Source organism: Centropristis striata, chromosome 10, assembly GCF_030273125.1.
Source record: "Centropristis striata isolate RG_2023a ecotype Rhode Island chromosome 10, C.striata_1.0, whole genome shotgun sequence".
NCBI classification, from domain to species: domain Eukaryota; kingdom Metazoa; phylum Chordata; class Actinopteri; order Perciformes; family Serranidae; genus Centropristis; species Centropristis striata.
In genome coordinates, this window is record NC_081526.1 from 18,328,043 (window position 1) to 18,348,189 (window position 20,147).

Below are 20,147 nucleotides of genomic sequence, written 5' to 3' on the forward strand. Positions count from 1 at the left end.
ACCAATATCATCCCTTTTGAGTCATGTAGGTGGACCAGGTGTGTGTTAATATTTAAGAATATTTCACAACTGCAGCTGACTTCTGATGAGTTGGCATAAAGTGCATGAAATGTAGGTAATTTGAATTATCCACAATGAATGTTAAGTTATTCAGAGTTTATGCTATTCTGTGTTTAATTAAGTGTTACAAATGTAGTGACATTTAGCAAGGGTTTTTTTTTTACATTTAGAAAAGTTTTCAAAACAGGGTTTTTTTTTTATGGCAGACATACCAAATTTCCTTCTGGAAAAAAAAAACAACCCAAACACCAATACTCACCAGTGAATGTGTATTCATATAGTATGGATGAATGCAGGCATACCGCATATATGGCATTCTTGGTTAACCTAAATCATTTCAAATATATCTTATATTATTCGCATCTATGACTTCAAATTACACGTTTTTCAGCAGACTTTTCAGACTAATTTTCCGTTTTAAAAGTTGATAACATTGGTTTCATCCTTTTGTCTTAACAGTTAAAACACAGTTATGTCAAAACAAAAACACCAAAAAGTGTTTTTAAAAAATGATAAATAAAAGGACCTATAGAATGTAGATATGAGTTTTCTCAAAAAGATAGAAATGACTAGTATGAAAGGACATAGTTATCTGATAGACAACAGGCAAGGTCATGGAGTGATATTGAGAATTTTTATCACATTCTCACTTTTTATATCCTCATTTAGCAGACAGACTTGCAGGGATGATTATAGTGTCATTAGTTGGTCGAGTTATTTACAGCAGAAAACATGAGTTAATAACTCTTGATGTTATTTTTGCTGAAAAATGTTTGAATGGACGTCTGTTTGAGCAGCGCAGGAAGCAGACTCGTCCTCCCCGTCCTTCTGTAGTGTCACAAGCTTCACAGACGCCTGTCCTGCACTTGACTCACCCTGCGGACAGCAGCCAGTCACCCACACACTCAAAGCAAGGGCAGTCAGCTAAAACAAACTGCATCACATCTTTTCAGCTCGCACACACACACACATATCTGCACTTCGGTGACACGTATCAAACACATATTTCACACCATGACACAAACATTTATTGCACACAATTACACCGCCTATCTCTCTTTGTCACACACACACACACACACACACACACACACACACAGATGCCCAGCCTTGCTGCTTCAATGCAGTTTTCCTAATGGCCCTGCTGTCAGAGTGAGATTAATGGTCTACCAACCACCACCATCAGCTTGCATTTCTGTCCACCTCTCAGCGCGGCCTTTCTCACCATCCTCTGAGCAGCACTCAGCGGGGGTTGTTTGCGTGCAGCTCCTTACAGCGGTAAAAACCTCCAACTGAACGCTCTGTTTCCCATAGTGAGCCTGATTATGTTCCGGACCAAAACAAAAGTCCCCCCCTCTGCCAGTGTTCTTTGAAGAAAGCGAAACAAAATATTGAATACAGAACATTGTTCCAGCAGATAATGATGGCTGTAAATGACAATGTTTGATCACTAAATCTTTGTGTTTGCTCTGCAGCTGGTGCATGAGGAAGATATTGAGCCTGAATTTAACATCCATCCTGACTAGCCACTTAGCAAGTAGCCACAGGCTACTCTTCCTGTTGCAGTGGACCCAGAGCAGATGACCTTACAATACCCTAACATCTAACATTTGCTGAGGAAACACTCCAGCCTTTTTCCGTTTTCGCATGCATCAGTTTCTATTACAGCTATAGTGGTACACGGCCAGTTTGTTCGCTCTCTTGACTCTGAGCTCTTCTCCCCTGTAGTCTGAATCAGCAATATTTCAGCGTGTTTCTGTAAGGCCCCCCCACACGCACACGCTCACACACACACACACACACACACACTGACCATGCCCCTCATGCACCACTTGTTCTGAATGCAGAGCAGAGCCGATGCAGAGCACAGGACGGACTTTCGGCTTTCCCTCTTACTCATCAGTTTGAAGGGTCAGACAAAGTCTTTTTAGATGCTCTGTTTTGCCGGTAAGCCTCAACACAATCTGATGATCACACACTACAGTGACTCAGTTGAAAGAGAAGCAGCTTTTTTTCCATGAGGCATATCGCACTTGATTTATAGCCTGTGCCAGCTCTGCATTGTATATTGAAGAAAGGAATTCCTGAACTGTTTTGACAAGGGCAATTTAGCAGGTTTGGAAATGTACCAAGAAGTGCACCAAGTTTGTGTCAATGCATCTGTGCACAACAGCCCTACGAGCACATAGAACACACTGCTCATCCCTGATCAAACAGCATATTCATTACGTCCTAAGAAGAAACATCTTGTACATTGTGTGAGACAAATATTGTGTTAACTTGTTTTAGATCCAAAAATAAAATGTTTGCCAGTTTTTTGTCGTTGCTCATGCAATATTAAACATACCTCCGCTCCAAACGGGGAATTTATTCATTATGCTGGGAGCTAGAACAGATTTGTTGAAATAGGAAACTGTTGCAAAACACATGTGCACACACACACGCACACACACACACACATGCATACATATAGACAACGCTACCTCCAGATAGTACAGTTATACAGAACAAAAACACCAGTTCTGTCCTGCTTCTTAATTAAAGGACAGAGGGATACAATATCTGGCTTATGTTGAAGTTATGTGATGTAATGGAATTCATTTTCTTTGCAGTTTTTGCACTCCAGTTAATAAAGCCAAAGCCATAAATGGAGCTGTGAGATAATTCATATTATCATTAAGTGACTGTCAGTGGAATCAGTCTGATACTTTTTGAACCCAATGGTAAAAAAACAAAACATTTCACTACACAAAACATGGCCCGGTTTTCACAGCCCCATTTTTTTTTCCAAGAGGAAATAAAAGTGCATCTTTTAAGTAAACTGTGGGGGAACATTTTGGATTTAGTCTTGACTACAGTACGCGACGGAGTGGAGGTTGTCAATGAGAGACTGTCTCTAAGCATTGGCCATGTATGCTTGCTCAACAGGCTGAGTACTTGTACTATTGAAAGAATATTTTTTGTTCACATATGATGAAGTCTCTGGATGGAAGAAAATGTTAACTTTGCAAACAACAAAATACAAAGAGAACATTGGCATTGGTTCTGTTTCTCTTCTTACTAATGTGCAAAACAAAGCAAACTGAAAGAGATGGCTTGTTGAACCGCTGCACCCCCATATTTATATAAAAATAGTCCTATGAATTTAAATATTACCTTAAAATTGGATCAGGATGCTGCACAGTATTTTTTGTAATAAGATATCATACTGAACAATATTGTCATTATTTGCACCAACATAGAAGCACATGTCTGCGAGTGCTTTCTTTAAAAACTTTTTTTATATTTACAGTCTTGGTTTGAAGCCTTTTTAGTTGTCTGGATTTGGCATTTTATCTGTAACGAGCCATTGAAATTTGTTTCCACAGTCTGATTTTCATGCAAATGATTCGATTATGTTTGTGATTGTGTCAGTGTAGTTGTTGTTTAGACCCTTAGCCCCATTTTCCTTTTACAGTATTCTGTTTATTTTTTTCTCCATTATTCAACCAAATCATTTCCACACTATCAAAGTCGTTACATTTATTTTGGAACTAACTCCTCCACAGTCGCCTGCTTCACTTGTTACTCCAGTATGTAGTTGTGATGTGAATACATTAACAAATCATTATATGATATTAAAAATATTTTGGTGTCATTAACCATATATTAAGGCACACCACTTGTCGTGATATCAATCTTGACCACATTGCCCAGCTCTTCTGGCACCTCCGTCCATTTGTTCCCCCTCTCCTTCCCACTTTGTCTTCTTCTTTCTCGCTTCCTTCACAACAGTACTCATCACTCACACACCCAGCTCTAAGTCTCATTCAGTTTGCCTCTTACATGCTTACTCAGACACAAACACACACCCATGCCTGAGAGTGAAACATGTAGTAAGTAATCAGACATGACTTAACTCTTCTGGTAAACACATGAGACTCTTGTCATCTCATTTACAGTTTCACCCTCAGCATGCCAGCAGTAAACCCACAGACAAACCAGGGTGAAGCAGCGAGACACCAGAGAATTACAGCTGTTAATGCACTGATTCAACTAGACAGCTCAAGGACGTAATGATGTGCAAAGATTGCACCATGAAAGCACTCAGCGTTGGTTTTATGGAAGTCATTTCTTCAAAAATCTACATACATTTTTTGTTTACATGCTTTGCAAGATTGAGAGGTCTCATTTACTGTGACTAATATGACCAATGTAGATATGGTAGCAGGCTGATATAATTGGTTAATATTAGCTCATCAAAGATTCATTGGTATTAATTTGTATTTTCAATACATGTTTTTATGTGTATGTGTATGTCTATGTCTATGTGTATTTTCATTTAGAATGGGTGAATGAATGAAACACCATTTTCAAGGATGACAACCTATAGTATTGTCGTGCTTCACATATAAATAAGCATGTTGTCAAAGACAGGAAGAACAAGGTTGCCATATTTTCTTATGTTGTGTATTTTCATGTATTTTGGATCCTCATTTTTCAACTCAAGTTTTAAATGTGTTTTGCTACATATCTCTAGTTCCTATTTATTAAGTTTACTCTGTAAAATGTACCATATGTATGTCTTTTTTTAAATTTACTTCTTTGATAGTAAGCTGTGAGACATCCTGCAGCAGTACATATCATTGTGCAACTGTTTTTTATAATTAGATGAATACCTATAGAAAAGCAGAGCTTGTGCACACCTGTAGATCAACGGGTGCATATCAGAAGACCGTAGGTGGACAGTATAAATCAAAAAGCTTACCAAAATGATGTCACTAAATCTCTGACTGTAAGCAACTTGGACAGTGTACAAGAGGGATTTGTACCAGAAATGTTTGTTTAGTGTTAGATTTTAATAAAATTATCAGTTTTTTTGTTCTGTTTTTACTTTTTGGCTCTAATATGTGATTTGAATCTTTTAGGGTGTGGACACTGCAAGAAGATGAAGCCAGAGTATGATGAAGCTGCTGAAATACTCAACAAGGGTGCAGACGTAAGTTTCCTGACCTTTGCTTGTATTTTCATGCAGCATGCATGTCTACAGGCCTGTGTTTGGTTCATACCTCACACTCTGATGAACATACAGAACTACACGGGTGTTGCGGCACCTCATTAACAGCTCATAATAATCCCTCCTCTTGGCCTGGAGGCTTTTGGCCAATGCACCCAACATGCTGGTCTGTCCTGCAACCCATCTCTCGATGTGTTTCTGATTAGCCGGGTGTGTTCTTCGCCTCTCCTCTCCGCCATTCTGTCCTCTGTGGTAATCTAACACTCCCCAGCCAGGGGCAGGGCCTATAAAACTGCAGCCTGGTGACTGTAGCAATTATCTCATCCATGAGCATCCCCCCGGCCCGATGCTTGGACCTTCTCCTTGTGGCTCTCTGCCCAGCACTGGAGGTCAATGGGAAAAGCTTGGCCATTATCTACTATGGATAGACTGGAACCTCTTTCACCCTGAGCCCTTAAGACCCATCATATCATTTATTTTTCTCCTCCTTCCTTCTCTGCAAGTGTTACTAATGCAGTGCTGCTACAGTATGCTGTATATACAAACACTATATGCTCATTTGCAAAGGTTAAACTTGGATTCTTTCCAAGGTAGCGGTTGTTAATTGGAGTCATATAACAGGTCAGTATCACGGACCTCTGTTGGGCTAATTGGACAGATCACCACTTAATTTTACCCCACTTGACTTAAGCCTCGCTATTGTTATTTCTCCGCAGAGTCCGGGAGTGTTGGCAGCAGTGGATTCCACAGTGCACAAGGCTGTGGGGGATCGCTTCAAGATCTCTGGCTTCCCAACCGTCAAGTATTTTGAGAAAGGTGAAGATAAGTACACGCTGCCACACCTCCGAAGCAAAGACAAGATCATCGAGTTCCTGCACAAGTGAGTCACACTCAACAGCTTGATCATTTCTTTACTCCAGTCCTACAAACACTGCCTGTGCAAAGTTAACACACTTAGACACAGACTCAAACTCGTGTACAGTGCAGTAATTTAGTCCTCCCAGTGTAATAGATTAACCTTTGGAAAGGGTCATTCTGAAATGTACAATAATGGACCTGAGATGACATCAGTCCAGCTGTGGCAATTACAGACTCCATAAAGGCAAAGTCTGTGACCAGAGGTCAACCTACATCATTTTATATATATGGCTGACATAAAGTCTCACCCATCATGTTTTATTATATCACTCATATTCACACGTTACCCTTTTTTTCCTCATTTTTAACACTTTTTTTTCAGAAACTGCAAGGAAGGCAAACACTATGCTACACTGTAGTGTTTTCCCTCTATGAAGTAAATATAATAAATACTTCTTTGCTCTGTTTTATGTCTGCAGTCCCCAGGCACCTCCTCCACCAGAGCAGTCCTGGGAGGACAAGCCCTCCAGCGTCAGCCATCTTGGATCAGAGGATTTCCGAGAAGCTCTGAAGAAGAAAAAACATGCTCTGGTCATGTTCTACGCTCCCTGTAAGAACTTCCAGCAATTCATATTCCTGCTGAAATGCTGTAATTGTGTAATTGGCACTTTTCACAAATGGTTACTTTTTCTTTGCTTGGCTATTGTGATCATACTGTTAAGTGTGTGTGAAGTTGCCATCACAGCCGTGCTCTGTTGAACTTGGTGCGATCATATCCTGGGTTTAAATCAGTACGCTTACGTAACTCCGAGCTGCCTGTCAAACTCCTCATCACACAGTATATAAACCCCACCTAAGCCATGGGGAGACAGAGGAATGATTCACATGACTGAGAATAGATTTGTGCAAGTTTATAAAAAAAGAGAATCACTGTTATTTCAGAGTTCCAGGAAAACATGACATTTTATAAAGCAGCTAAGTCCTCTTAGAGACTTATTGGACTGTGTTTTGACATTGAAATAATCTTGTCTCCAACTGGGCACAGACCCCATGCGTATGCCTGTTCCCACACATTCACAGTATTTATAAAGGTGTGCACATCACTCATGCTTCAGACCAGACGCACACACTTTAGCCAAGATAGCTGCTGGTGATATGATGAGGAGGAGACTGTATATTAATTGAGAAATGGATAACACTCTTTTCCAGTTGTTTCACTGACAGTAAAAGTTGTATTATTTTGCAGTCTGTAAAATGTCAAAGGTACATTTATAAGAATCATTTTTTGAAAAGTAAAGTAACAGATTGTATTATTTATTTTTTTGCTTGAGCTGGTGTCTCACTGTTATTTCAGTTTTAGTCTCTAAAACCAGATATCTGCATGTGAATACAGAATTTAAAGGCCATACTAAGATTTTGGTTGTGGTTTATATTTGTAGTCCGGTCGAAGTATTATTGAACAATCACGCTTGAGTGAGTTTTGGTTGAATACAGGCAATTGGTCCGTGTGGAGAGCAAAAGAGACGGAACACATTTGCTGAAATGCACTCTGAGAATCCTTCAGCTATCATCTCGCTGGGATTTAGCTTTTTTTTTAATTCATCTGCGTTCATTTGTAGAAAAAACATTCAGTTGGACACGTAGTCTCTCAGCTCCAACTTTATTCTTGAGTCTCGAATGGCTAAACAGCCTGTAGGCAACGACCGGCTCACAGAAGAGGAAGTCTTGGACATATAAACATTATCCGGATATCCGATGGCTACACTGGAACCTCAGAAATACTGTCCCCTGCTCCCTGAGGCTAATTTGTTGTCGGACAAATAGCTGAGGGGTTCTGAGATTAATTAAAATTTCATTTGATCCTAAATCGTCCAGCACTTAAATTATGTTTCAACATCAGCACTATGAGTGTATGTGAAGTTTAATAATAATGATGTTAAATGGTCTGCATTTATATAATGCTGTTCTAGTCTTGGCAACTACAAGCCAGCATTCACTCATTCACACACATTCATACACGATAGCACCTGCTCATCAGGAGTGATAAACATTCACACACACACTCGCACATCCATCACAGCCATCGGAAGCAATTTGGGTTTCAGTATCTTCCCCAGGACACTTTGACATGTAAAATGCAGCAACTGGGGAAAGAGCCACCAACTGATTCGTGGACGACCACTCTACCCCCTGAGCCACAGCCGCCTCCTCAATCAGTGATGATTAAGAATTTACTGCAATGATGGTTGTTGAATCTGTGAGACACAAATTACACGTTCTTTGCTGTATTTCTTGCTGACAGTGACAGTGGTATAAAGAGCACAAATATAGATGTGCAAACAGATGTTAAGTGCATTTCTGTATCCATTTATGGGAGTGGAAATGAGGCTTGTGCACAGGCGCCCAGCTTCACAGGATTTCTAAAACGGAAACAGCGCATTGTGCTGCTTTATAAATCTGCCCAAAAGAAAACATATGCATTTTTCTGTTTTGAGTCTACATAGAGTTTCTCAATTAGCTGCTTTTCCTTTAAGTGAAACTTCCATAAAGAACAATGTGATAGTCTCTGTTGTTGAACTTCTATTTAAAAATGTAAAGAGCCAGTGTTATGACACTCATCATTAAACCAAACACAGATGCAGAAAGAATACAGAGTGGCTAACTTGCTTAGTTATCAATAGACACGTAGATGCACACATGCACCTCTGCCCTTTGTGTCTGATGAGAGCATCAAAGCCGATCGGGGCATGGCGGTCGGGCTGCTGTCTCTGTCGAGGCCTTTGGTGCTTCCTTCTACAAAGAGACGCTCCAGATGCACATCAGACAGCAACAACCTGCTGCCCTCCCACACCGCCCACCCCATCTGCATCCTGCTCACTGCTGTCTTATCAGTGAGGGAGCTTGTGTCTAATAGAGCATTTGATGAGATGCAGCTGCTTGCTGAGACATTGAGGCTGAAGATGCTCAACAATTCCTTTTTTAAGAAAAGTTTTGGTTGTTCACTTTTAGCCAAAAATCTGCAAAATTGAACCTAAACTATATAGTGTTATATCTTTTTTCTTTCTCACTGGCTCTTTTTGATGACCTTTTTATACATAGATACAGTGGTAGATTAAAGCATTGTCTAATTGACTAAACACTTATTTGGAGATATTTGTATAAATAATGCTCAGTTCCAAACAAATAATTCTGGTGTATTTAGTGTTAAGCTGTATTAATACGGCTTTGCGTTCTTGGTACATTTTTATCAATGAGTGAAGGTGATGATGACGCTGGCTGATGCTGCTTTTCTCACTTCCTCTCTGTCAGTCTCTACCAGTAATTATGAGAAAGGCGAGTGAAATAAAGTGCAGGTAGAGGTGTTAAATGAGAATGACAGGTCTCATTATCAAGAACAGACCTGTCTTAATGCTGTTATTAAGACACTCGGATAGCAGAAGGTATGTGAGATATGATAAAACTGCAATATTCCCGCACTTCTGGTGTGATGCAGCTGAGCAGTTACAGTGACCTGCCTGGTCGCTCTGTTCTCTTCCTGTTGAGGAAAATCGTGGCACACTGCTGTGTTTTTTGATATATCGGTTTCAGATCTGCGACAGAACCTTTAAAGGTTTAAAGGCCATTTAATGTTACAGCTAAAAGGGTACTTCAGCAGGAAATGGATTTTTGAGCTGTGCTGAATGCTGGCTTAGTGAGGCAGCTCTGAAAAGGAAGGCAAATGGACGGTTGCAGAGTTGATGTATAATTGAGTTGAAAGGTAGAGCTATTTGTGTGTATGTGCATGCTTGTGGACTCACATGCATGCAACTGTAAAAATACTTTGGTTGCCATCAGTCAATGGAATTGTAGCCTTTAAAAATCCATTTTCAGTGAGATCAGCAATGAGTAACTGAATATATTTTGTTTTGTACGTCTTGATGATATTTAAATTGAGTGCCTTTTAATAATCTGTTATGACATTTGGGCAATCTCCGAGTGGCTTCCTTCTTAGAGCGCAACATATAAAGAAACGGTTTTCCCAATTAAGTGTGGAAGAACTGAAATGGCCTGCGGAGCCCTGACCTCAAACATATACAAAACCTGTGGGATGTCTTGGACTTTACAAACTCTTCTGTGGCTGAATGGGAGTAAATTCTTGCAGCCCTGCTCCAAAATCAGGTGGCCTGAAACTAGAAGAGTGGAGGCAGATATAGCAGCAGATTAATGGCCATAGTTTTTGAATGACATGGTAAGAAAATCACATATTGGTGTAAGCTATTACTGTTACGGTTGGCTATCCACATATTTATGCATCAACACATTGAATAACCTGGCGTCCATACAAACAGTCCCAGCGGACAGTGAATATATCCTAACTCCACCATCCATGTGGAAGAACTGTCACGATGCTGCCTCACAAAAATGAAAGAATAATCCACATTTTTTTAATGTACCGGTAGTTATTTTGTGACTCTTTGTCCCAGGGTGATTGACCAGTAATTCAACCTTAACTCGGTTCATGAAAGCTTTTATCCGGTAACCCACTGGCAAACTTCCTTTTTCTTTTCTTAAAAAATGTATTCGTCACTACAAAAGGTGTTCTCGCCTTTTTCACCTTCCCCAATTCCAACCACAGCATCAACTGTTGGATTGTAATGAACAGAAAAGTGACTGGGCACTTGACATTAATATCTAAAGAAAAAAAACTATGAATAGCATCTACAGGAAGTCAAACTTTCACAGAAATTGAAAGGGAAAATGAGTCATCATGAGTTATTAGTGTTAGGTATCAGAGTGCAGTGCATAAATCTTCCCCAATCAGGATGGAGCTAGAATCAGAAAATCATACAACCTGGTGAGCTTTCATGTACAGTTGCATCATCTTTCCTCCACTTACTGAAAGCGAACCTGCTGTCTGTGAATGTGATCTGTTGTTGTGGTTCTTTTCGGTGTGTAAGTATTGACTTACTGTATATGGATGGCTGCTGGAGCAGAGAGAGCGGGAGTGGGTGTGTTTATGACAGCAATAAAGAGATTTATAGTCCCTCGTAACATACAAGTGAACCATCTCTAATGTGGCGTAAACCTCTAAATAACTGCAGGATTGTGAAGGTGCCACATGCTTTATGAACATGTTTGAGACTGGGGAAATGATTTATGGAAGTGATTTCATTGTATTTGCGAATGCGTGCATGTTAGCAGTATCATGTTTATGTGTGTTAGTACCTGTATAAGCTGCTGTTTAGGACATTAAGCTAGATGTTATGGTCTAAGTGTGTCATGATGAGCTGTAATAATGTTCCATCTGTATGTTTTAGGGTGTCCACACTGTAAAAACGCTGTTCCCCACTTCACCACGGCAGCAGAGCTCTTTAAAGAGGACCGCAAGGTTAGTGTTGCTTTTTCTATACATTCAAATTACACACACACACACACACACACACACACACACACACACATTTACACCAAGCAGTAGTTTGTGGCAAGATTCGCTCGAGCTGACTCTTATAGTAACAATACTTGTTTTTCTTAGTCTCTGTTTATTGTGAAAAGAAAAACACTTTACAGTATTTTCAAGCTGTCTTACTTAAGTGGTGTCTTACACAGGTATTTGGTTTAGTTTGGTTTTGGTTAACCGTTCACAAAGCAAGAAAACAAAAAACATAAAGAAAATAAAAGACACAAATTCAATCCATCTTGCAACCTTGGCACGCAGACAAAATAAAAATACACAAACACAACAAGCACAAACAAGGTGCAGACTGCAACATATAACAGAAAGGAAACACAAATTTAGCTACAGTCACCCTGGAAGGCCACAGATACAAAAAAAATAGACATATTTTCTGTCTTGTGGACAATTGCCGATTCACAGATTCATCCATAAACTTGAAATGAAATATCTTAAATCATAAGCTAACTGTCCCTTAAAATAATAATCATTGAATTCAAATAAATTCCTGTTAAGTCACTATCACCAAATGAAGTAACACAGTATTGTTCCAGCTGATGGCATACTGATTTCATTTCCAGTCTTACGCCTACCTAGGAACTGGGTTTCTGTTCCCAGGAAAAATAACAAGCGGTGCACACCCAGCAGAGGTTGCTCCGCCAGAGAGGAGCTAACACAACAGACTCACACTTCAACTCACTTGTCTATGAAGCAACGTAACATTTTATCCAGTTTCTATTGCTGAACAAACAAAATAAGAGCGATGACTGAAGATGAAACTTCAGAAACTAGTGAAAGTGAGATCTGAAAGCCAACAGTTTAGCGCCATAGGTGCCACCAAAGAAAACAAAACAGAGATCTTCACAATTGTAACTTTAAACAATGTTTTGCTTTCCATTTCTGCACATGTTAAGTGCACATGATGTACCTTGTAGATCAGACAGCACACACAGGTCATATCTTTTATGGACCCATCGACGGTGGCTGTGGCTCAGGTGGGTTGATCCCTGGCCCTGGCAGTCACAGTATCCTCGGGTAAGATACTTAACCCCAAATTGCTCCTGATATGTGTAGTGTAAAAAGCACTTTGGGTGGTCACAAAAGACTATACAAATACACTCCATATACAGTAATCTATAGTCTTTATCACAACTGCATTTCTTGACTTTTGTTAACAGCTCAGTGGGTGTCAGGTAAGAGTTAAATAAAATAAGCAGCTAATCTGCAATGATAAAGAGGCCTTCAGAGTGATTGTTGTCACATATTGCATACTAAAAATATCGGATTAGATCTTTAAACAGTGGTATCCTGAACACTCAAAACATACAACTCCCTCCACCTTGTTTCTAATATCTGGATTAGGAATTCAACCACTTAGCTAAAGCCCACACAGTCTCATCAAATCTCCAGCACACTTTGGGGTTTCGGGTTATTGGAGGTTCATACAGTCACAACAGGACACTCCGGTCCTTCATCATCTCTACTCCCTTTCATTCCTTTTCCCTCAGGACTCGTGTCGAGAGACCCTCCCACTCCTGCTCTTCCCTGTTAATACCCTGACTGCAGGGCTCAGTGTTTCCAAACCTCTTTAATTGTGTATGTGTGACTCACTCACACACACACACGCACACGCTTAAAGTTTTGGCTGCGTGTCTGGCAATACTCTGAGCTATGATTTATCATCTCTAAGTGACACACACCTTAAAAAAACTTTAAGTTGTTATGTTTTGATTTTATAGTTTCATTGAGATGCTTAATGTTAACCGCACGTTGTTCCAACAGCACTCAGGCAATGTTCCTCTCTCATTTGTTTGGAATTTTTCAAAAATCATTGTCAGATGGTGTGTAATAGTGACGTCTTCAACAACTTAGTCATCCATTTTTCTGAGGCAATCCTTTGTAACATTTCATGATGACATTAAAAGTCAACAGATAATCTGAAAATGTTTTTGTACAACTCGCAGCTGAAGAGTATTCAGCTGCAACTTCAGGAAGTCGTTCATGCCTTTGTTGATTACTGGAATACATGAATACATCATCAGCGATAAAATTACAATATGTCCTCTGCAATATTAAAGCTATATCTTCCTACAGTACACAGAGAAATAATAGTTGGAACTAGGCCTTTCATGATAATTGCAATATGGACTTATCGAATGATATAGGACGGAGAGATACAAAAGATCCTTCGCTCCTACAGCCATCAGGCTGTCTCATTCTTCCAGAGATTCTACCAGACTAACTGAATTTCCCCTCGGGGATAAATAAAGTAATTTTGATTTGATTTGATTTGATTTGATATGGACATGACCACGATAATTGTGTCTGACCTCGATATCTCCTGTGCAGGTTTGTTTACAACACTTTAGCCAACATGATGTTTGACAACCAGCAGGTTTTACCGACTATCATAAGACCTTGCACATGTTTTCACAGTGCCTAAGCCTAATGAACAGAAATAAAAAAAATAATTTCTGCTGTGTTGTTTTGATTTTTTTTAAAGATATTTCAATATTTTTTTCACATTCATGTGTGGATAGTCTAAAGAATTAAAAGTTCATTGCTTTTTGAAAGGGTGTACTTGCAATATAATCCAATTATATTATCATTATATCATTAAATCAGACTTAAAATTACAATAATATCATTTATCGCAATAATTTCTGGGACAATATATTGTCTAAAAAAAAAAGGTTTATCGTGACAGGCCTAGTATTCACATCAACTGTAAAGAAAATGTTCAACTCTGGTCAGTAATAAACAAAAATAAGCTTAATGGAACAATTCTCAAATTGGCCACCAAGAAACACAAATCATGAGACCCTCACAGCTTAATGGAAGCAAATATTGACTTTGTATTTTAAGAGTTAGGACTTTCAGGAAAGTCAGGAATGTTTTTTGCACATCCGGTATCTAGTGGCCACCATAGCTTCAGGCACTTTGGCAATGCTTCACCAGCTGTTATGTTTGGACCGGTATGATGAAATCTGTACAAGCTGGCGAACCAGGGGACCCTCATATCTGAGGAGGTTATATAAATGCAGGAGTTTAAGATCTCTTTCCTCTCGTTGTCCCTCCAGTGGCCAGTGGAGTTGTGTTTGAACAAGAGTCTGAGAACTGGGCATGTGTTTACTTGGCAATCCTCTCTATTTATAAAGTCGGGCCCCAGTGTATTATACCGGGCCGGTGTTGATCACAGTCTATTAGCTGCCCTCGCCTCATTTACCAAAGACAAACACAAGCTTAGCTGCAGCTTTGAAGACGCAAACAATTAAAACTCCACATTCTGTGCTGTATGACGGCAGGGGAGCTGTGTGCGGGGCTTGTTTTCAACCGTTTGTGTTCTCACCAAATTCTAATCAATAGCAGAATTAAAGGCAGACATTGGCTTAAACTGCTTGTTTCCAAAAGCTTTTTTTCGCTACTGTAATAGGATTTTTGGATTTGCCCAACATGACCTGCCGTAGTGCTGCTGCAGCACCTGTAAAGTTAATGTGCTGAACAGAAATATACTGACCATGACCGTGGTGCTTATGACATTTATTTTCTGTGCCTGATCCAGACCTAAATCAAAGCCACGTACTACTGAGGATTTAGAAATAGGAAGTTTCAGCATGTTATCCATTATATTTTTACATAATATGCAACCCTAATTCCAAAGAATTTGGGATACTGTTATTAACACAAAACAAACATAAAGCTCATCAGTTTGAACATTATCCTCCTAAACCCACCTTTCTGGGTAGGTTTAAGGGAAGGGGAAGGATTAGACCAAAATTAATTGAGCCAAAGCTTACAACAGAAGAACTCAAAAGCAAAAATGCATGCATAAAGGTTCATTTGAAAGATGGTTTCTGCTTTTGTACATGTTTAGTATGTGGCTAAAACACAACCAAAGCTATACCAGTTAAAAAAACCAGGGTCTGTTCTTACCCACTGGCTTGAAGGTAGGTTAAATATATTGTCTTTGTCCAGTTTTCAATTGAAAATATGTCACAAAAGATTAACAAATTATCACAACCGTTTTTTTATTTACATTTTAGACAACGTCCCAACTTTTTTTGGAATGAGATTTGTAGCTAAACAGTGCTAACACTAAAACACCCCGGACTAGTTAAAACATCATCAAAGAGTCTTTTCTTCTTAAGAATATTTTGTTAGTTCACAGTTAAGCATTCATTAATAGGACATTCATCATTCATATCGGAAATAATATCACATTATACCTAATAATAACAAGATTAAGATATTAATAATAATAAGATTAGGGAAAATGTTAAAAACAAGTCAGACAGATCAAGAAACATTGCATACTGATGCTGTGCAATAAACGTTTACAGACGTTTTAAAGTGGGCTCACCTTGGGGTTTTTTACCTACAAATACAGTAATTAGGATATTTTGGCTTAACTCTCAGCTTGTTTACAACCTGTCTGACTGTCGGAACAATCAGGCTTCTTGCCTCATCTCACTTTGTTATTGCAAATGCTTTGATTTCAGAAATTGCTTTGATGAGTGCAACCTATCATAGCCAATGCAAATGATAGTCAGGGCTATGAAAATAAGCTCTGAGTCTTAAAAAAAAGTGAGAATTATCCAACCCAGCATCCCATTTCAGCAGGAGTTGCATCACGTTGCAGACAATGATGCAGCCCATTTCATCAGGTTATTAAAGTTTAAAGTTGGTTAAAATCATTCCAGTAGTTTCACTATACTGAATGAAAAAACAGTATTAAGATATATAACATCGAAGCTCTCCTATTATACATATAATACTTAGTTTTTTATGTAAACTGCGCACAAACCTAAACAAATCCATAAATATGCCTCATAAACATAATAATATCATCTAACAAGACTCTAAAGATTCAAGTTAATTATATATTTTTGTCTTTTTGCTTTGTTCATCCGCAGAAAATTATTTTATCCTCTAAAAGTAGTGTTGAGTTGGTTGCCTCAGTCACCCTGCTGTGTTAATTCACTGCATCTCTGTGTTTTAATTAGGGGCTATGGGCCCTGTATGGCAGCTTCAATATGTATTATAACACAGAAATGAATAAAACATTATATAATAAAGGCAGAGTTTGTTATAGTACTTCTTCCTTTAAAGTTACATTGTCTCTATTTAATACAACTGATGGTGATTAAAATATTCTTTGATTTACTCTAGTACCAGTGTTGCAGACCCACTCAGACATCCATCTGAAGTACTATTAGCATAACAACTTTTACATTGGCACTTTGGTCTTTGTTGTGTCAAACCATACCCCGCTGATTTGTGACCCGCCTCCAAGCGAACTGCGGCGAGATCTTCACGACTGCCAATCCCTAACGACCCCCCTTCTCCCACTCAAGTGTGTACTGTGAGACTTAACTCATGTATCTTGCAGGAGAACAGAGAGAAAAGCATTTTTATAAGTCTCTCAATACTTCTGTCACTTCTAACTGAATCTCTGGTTTGAAGATCCTCTTCCTTCGTCCCTGTTTTTACTTTCAGATATCTGTTTTATTTTACCACTTTTCATGTTTCCTGGCGGAAACCCAACATTCCTGATTTTGCTGCTTCATAATACTCTCCAAATTAGCAGTTGGCGGCTATTCCTCTATAAGAAAAAAGTCCACTAATCCCCGAGGGAGGAGTATAATCAGAAACAGCCACAGTGAGATGTTAGATGAAGAGCTGCGGACACTAGGATGACTTTTACTGGGAAGAGGTTATATAAAAAGAAGAATGTTTATCCACCGTTTTACAGCCGCTCTTTTAACTACTAGTCAGTTACAGACACCTTCAAGCGGGTAGCCCTGTTGTAATGAAAATGCAAATCTCTGCCGTGCCAAGCTGACGCACAGAGAAAACCAGACCAGCATAGTGCACAGAAAAGGGGATTTTGTGAGTTTATCAGTACAGTTTGATTACTGTGACGCTGGTGGATTCATCAAGCCAACTGGCTGCTCCTCAGAAATTTAGCTATTGGATCAATGAAATGATGTGGGGGTCCTATGTCACTTGAGGATGAATCAATAACGGAATTGGCTGCAGACCTTTGAAGAAGAACGACTCTACGGCTTCATTTTCTTCTGTCAATTTCCAACATCTCTGATGGATTACACGCAGGGATGAGCAGTCAGATGGAGTCGTGGGTTACATTATGCCCCTTGTTTCAGCTGCTGTGCAAAGTACTGTGTATTACAAAGTGACTCAGAGGTGGTCCAATAGAAAAAGAATTGAACTTGTCTGATGGTGAAGAATAGGATGATTTGAGGCACTGTTGTCAGCTAGATTTCTGTCGACTATTTCACTTTTTCAAAGGTGAAACACCTCAGTCCTCCTGAATATAAACAGCTTACAGCAAGTCCGTGAAATCCCCTTGTGAGAGTGCATTGAGGCCTAGTTTCAGACACCTGATTAACAGACCATAGAAGACGAATATCCCCTTTTACGCTCTGTCTTCCCTACTGATGTGCAGAAGACTCTATTTCTTCCCCTGTGTTCACAGATGTCAGTGCTGCAGCAGCAGACCAAGTCAACACTCAATAACGGTGTAGTCATCTAACAATATGTTGAGACTCATGCAGAATCTCAATATTTGAGTATTTGTATTTGCGTGGGGGAAAGAAAAACAAGAAGCACTTGTATTTTGTAATTAGAACAAGAAGTTTGGAGAATCTCTTCACGGTTGGACACGCAGAGAAAATTCTCTGATAAGTTTTCCTTCCGCAGCAGATCTGTCATTTCCACATTCAGCTCGAGCAGTCGGATGGATGGAGAGCGATTATTTGACGGTGACAAGTTCAATGTGCATCGCTCAGCACCCTGAGAGAGGGTGACATTTCAGCTGTCCAAAAGGACACGCTGAGTGCGCCATGTATCAGTGAGGCGGCATTTACGCCTCATTGGGGCGGCTTGTCACTAATCGATGCAACAGCCTCGGAACATAAATCTCCCTTGTTGTTTTTATGTAGCGGTGATTGTTGTGGGGATTTTTTTCCCCACCACCCACTGCAAATGGTTTATCTCAACAGCAGTGCGTCAGTCATCTTTTGTAACCTGGAGAGAGGAACTAGTGGTCTAAATTTGGACCAGGAGAACGTTTTGAGCCTGCTCATTGTCAAAGCAGCAGAATACATTTAAGCACTCTTCATAAATTACCATTTTACACTTGAAAAATATCGAGTTCTCTATTACATTCTCGTGTATCCTGGGTGTACATTTCTGTAGTATTGATTAACAATTATAATAAAGTTTATTTGTTTGGAAAATATAGCGAGTGCTTAAGAGACACTGAAACAATAAGTCATCGAACCGAAACAATAAAAATGCCGACTGTGAATTAAAACGATTGTAACAGAACAATAAAACACCGGAGATGGAATGGAAAATGATCTAAATCCTTTAATAAACCTGCTTTGAAAAGGTTGTAGCAGGAGACGGATGATGCCGATCTAACTCCGTTTAATAGCCACAAGCAGGACAAATTAGTACCTGTGTTAATCTTTATTATGGTATTGCTTTTATTATCAGAGAAAATGACCACAGCTTATCTCAACACATGAAAACACACGACTTCACCTCAAACATAGATTAGAGAAGGTTTTCCAGGGAGTTAAAATTCACATATAATTCATGATGCAAATATGCAAATCGTGTTTCATTAGAGGTTCGAGAGTTGATTCCTCAAAATTATACCAGAAAAGTGCACTCAGTCCTTAAAGTCAAGATAGCAGTAATGATACCAAAAACTTGGATGTATTCCTCTTAAAATGAGACCAAACTTTTCCATGGATGTCAGTTTTTGAGCCACGAAAAATGCCTAAATGTGGCGTGCAACAGACTTGGTAAGGCTTGTTTTTAGCCAAGCCAGTCGCCCGCGTTTCAGTTCTACAAATGACCACTACTGTTGTGTTGTTTAATTTAATTAACAACCTTACAGACCAGGGACCAGGAAATCAGGAACAATTCCTAGACAAAAGCGATGTAAAAGAATCCGCCAACACGATGTTGCGACGGCCACATAGCCTATATTGTCCATTGAAAAAATTAGTGTCTCTAGGCAGACACAAGATTCCAAAACTGATCACTTGTAGTCCTTGCTGGCTGGTCAAGAGGAGTGAAGAGTCAGCAGTCAATAATGATATAATACCGTGAAAATATGTCAATAAAAATCGTTGAATCACCCCAACCTTGAAAGGTCTTACCGCATACAGATATAAATGTCCAGTAGTATGTGAGATTAGTTGCCGGTAAACAGACAGATGGGAAAATACACAAACGCACTCACACACAACCAAATGCATAATCTTCTCCAGGATTACCTCTAGCAGAGATTTTAAAAATCTTAATATTTATTAATTCCTGTGTTTCTCCTTAGATTGTGTACGCGGCTGTTGACTGTACAAAAGGACAGAACCACGAACTCTGTAAGCAGGAAGGAGTGGAGGGCTACCCAACGTTCAACCACTACAACTACGGAAAGTTTGTGGAAAAATACAATGGAGATCGTGGGGTAAGTGATGCTAAATATCTACATGAAACCATTTAAACCACTGAACGGGTAACGGAAATACCCTTTTGAAAAGCACATATCCATTAAACGAAGGTTTTCATTTAAAATCTTTATCTTCTAACTCTAACAGCTGGGCAGGACATATTTTTCAATGTACATTTTCTAGCAAGGCACGTGGGGTAGCCATTATAAGTAAAAAGAATATACCTTTTCAACATATAAGAACTGTCAGTGATGACAGTGGCAGATTTATAATTGTAACTGAACAGCTTTACTCTATACATGTCACTCTGGTTAAT

The 20,147-nt window shown here is 39.3% G+C and overlaps 1 protein-coding gene across 2 annotated transcripts in view; it reads left to right on the top strand.

Annotated features, from left to right (window-relative positions):
- The window catches only part of pdia5 (protein disulfide isomerase family A, member 5), a 60,492-nt gene that overhangs the window by 37,154 nt on the left and 3,191 nt on the right, over positions 1-20,147 (top strand). Inside the window, exons 12-16 of one of the 2 annotated variants that reach the window (XM_059342802.1) lie at positions 4,968-5,038; positions 5,773-5,936; positions 6,394-6,524; positions 11,212-11,282; positions 19,714-19,848. In XM_059342802.1, the coding sequence (XP_059198785.1) occupies positions 4,968-5,038; positions 5,773-5,936; positions 6,394-6,524; positions 11,212-11,282; positions 19,714-19,848 (572 nt within the window). Of the gene's footprint in view, positions 1-4,967; positions 5,039-5,772; positions 5,937-6,393; positions 6,525-11,211; positions 11,283-12,853; positions 13,197-19,713; positions 19,849-20,147 lie in introns of those variants that run through there. The other variant, XM_059342803.1, reaches the window with a different exon arrangement.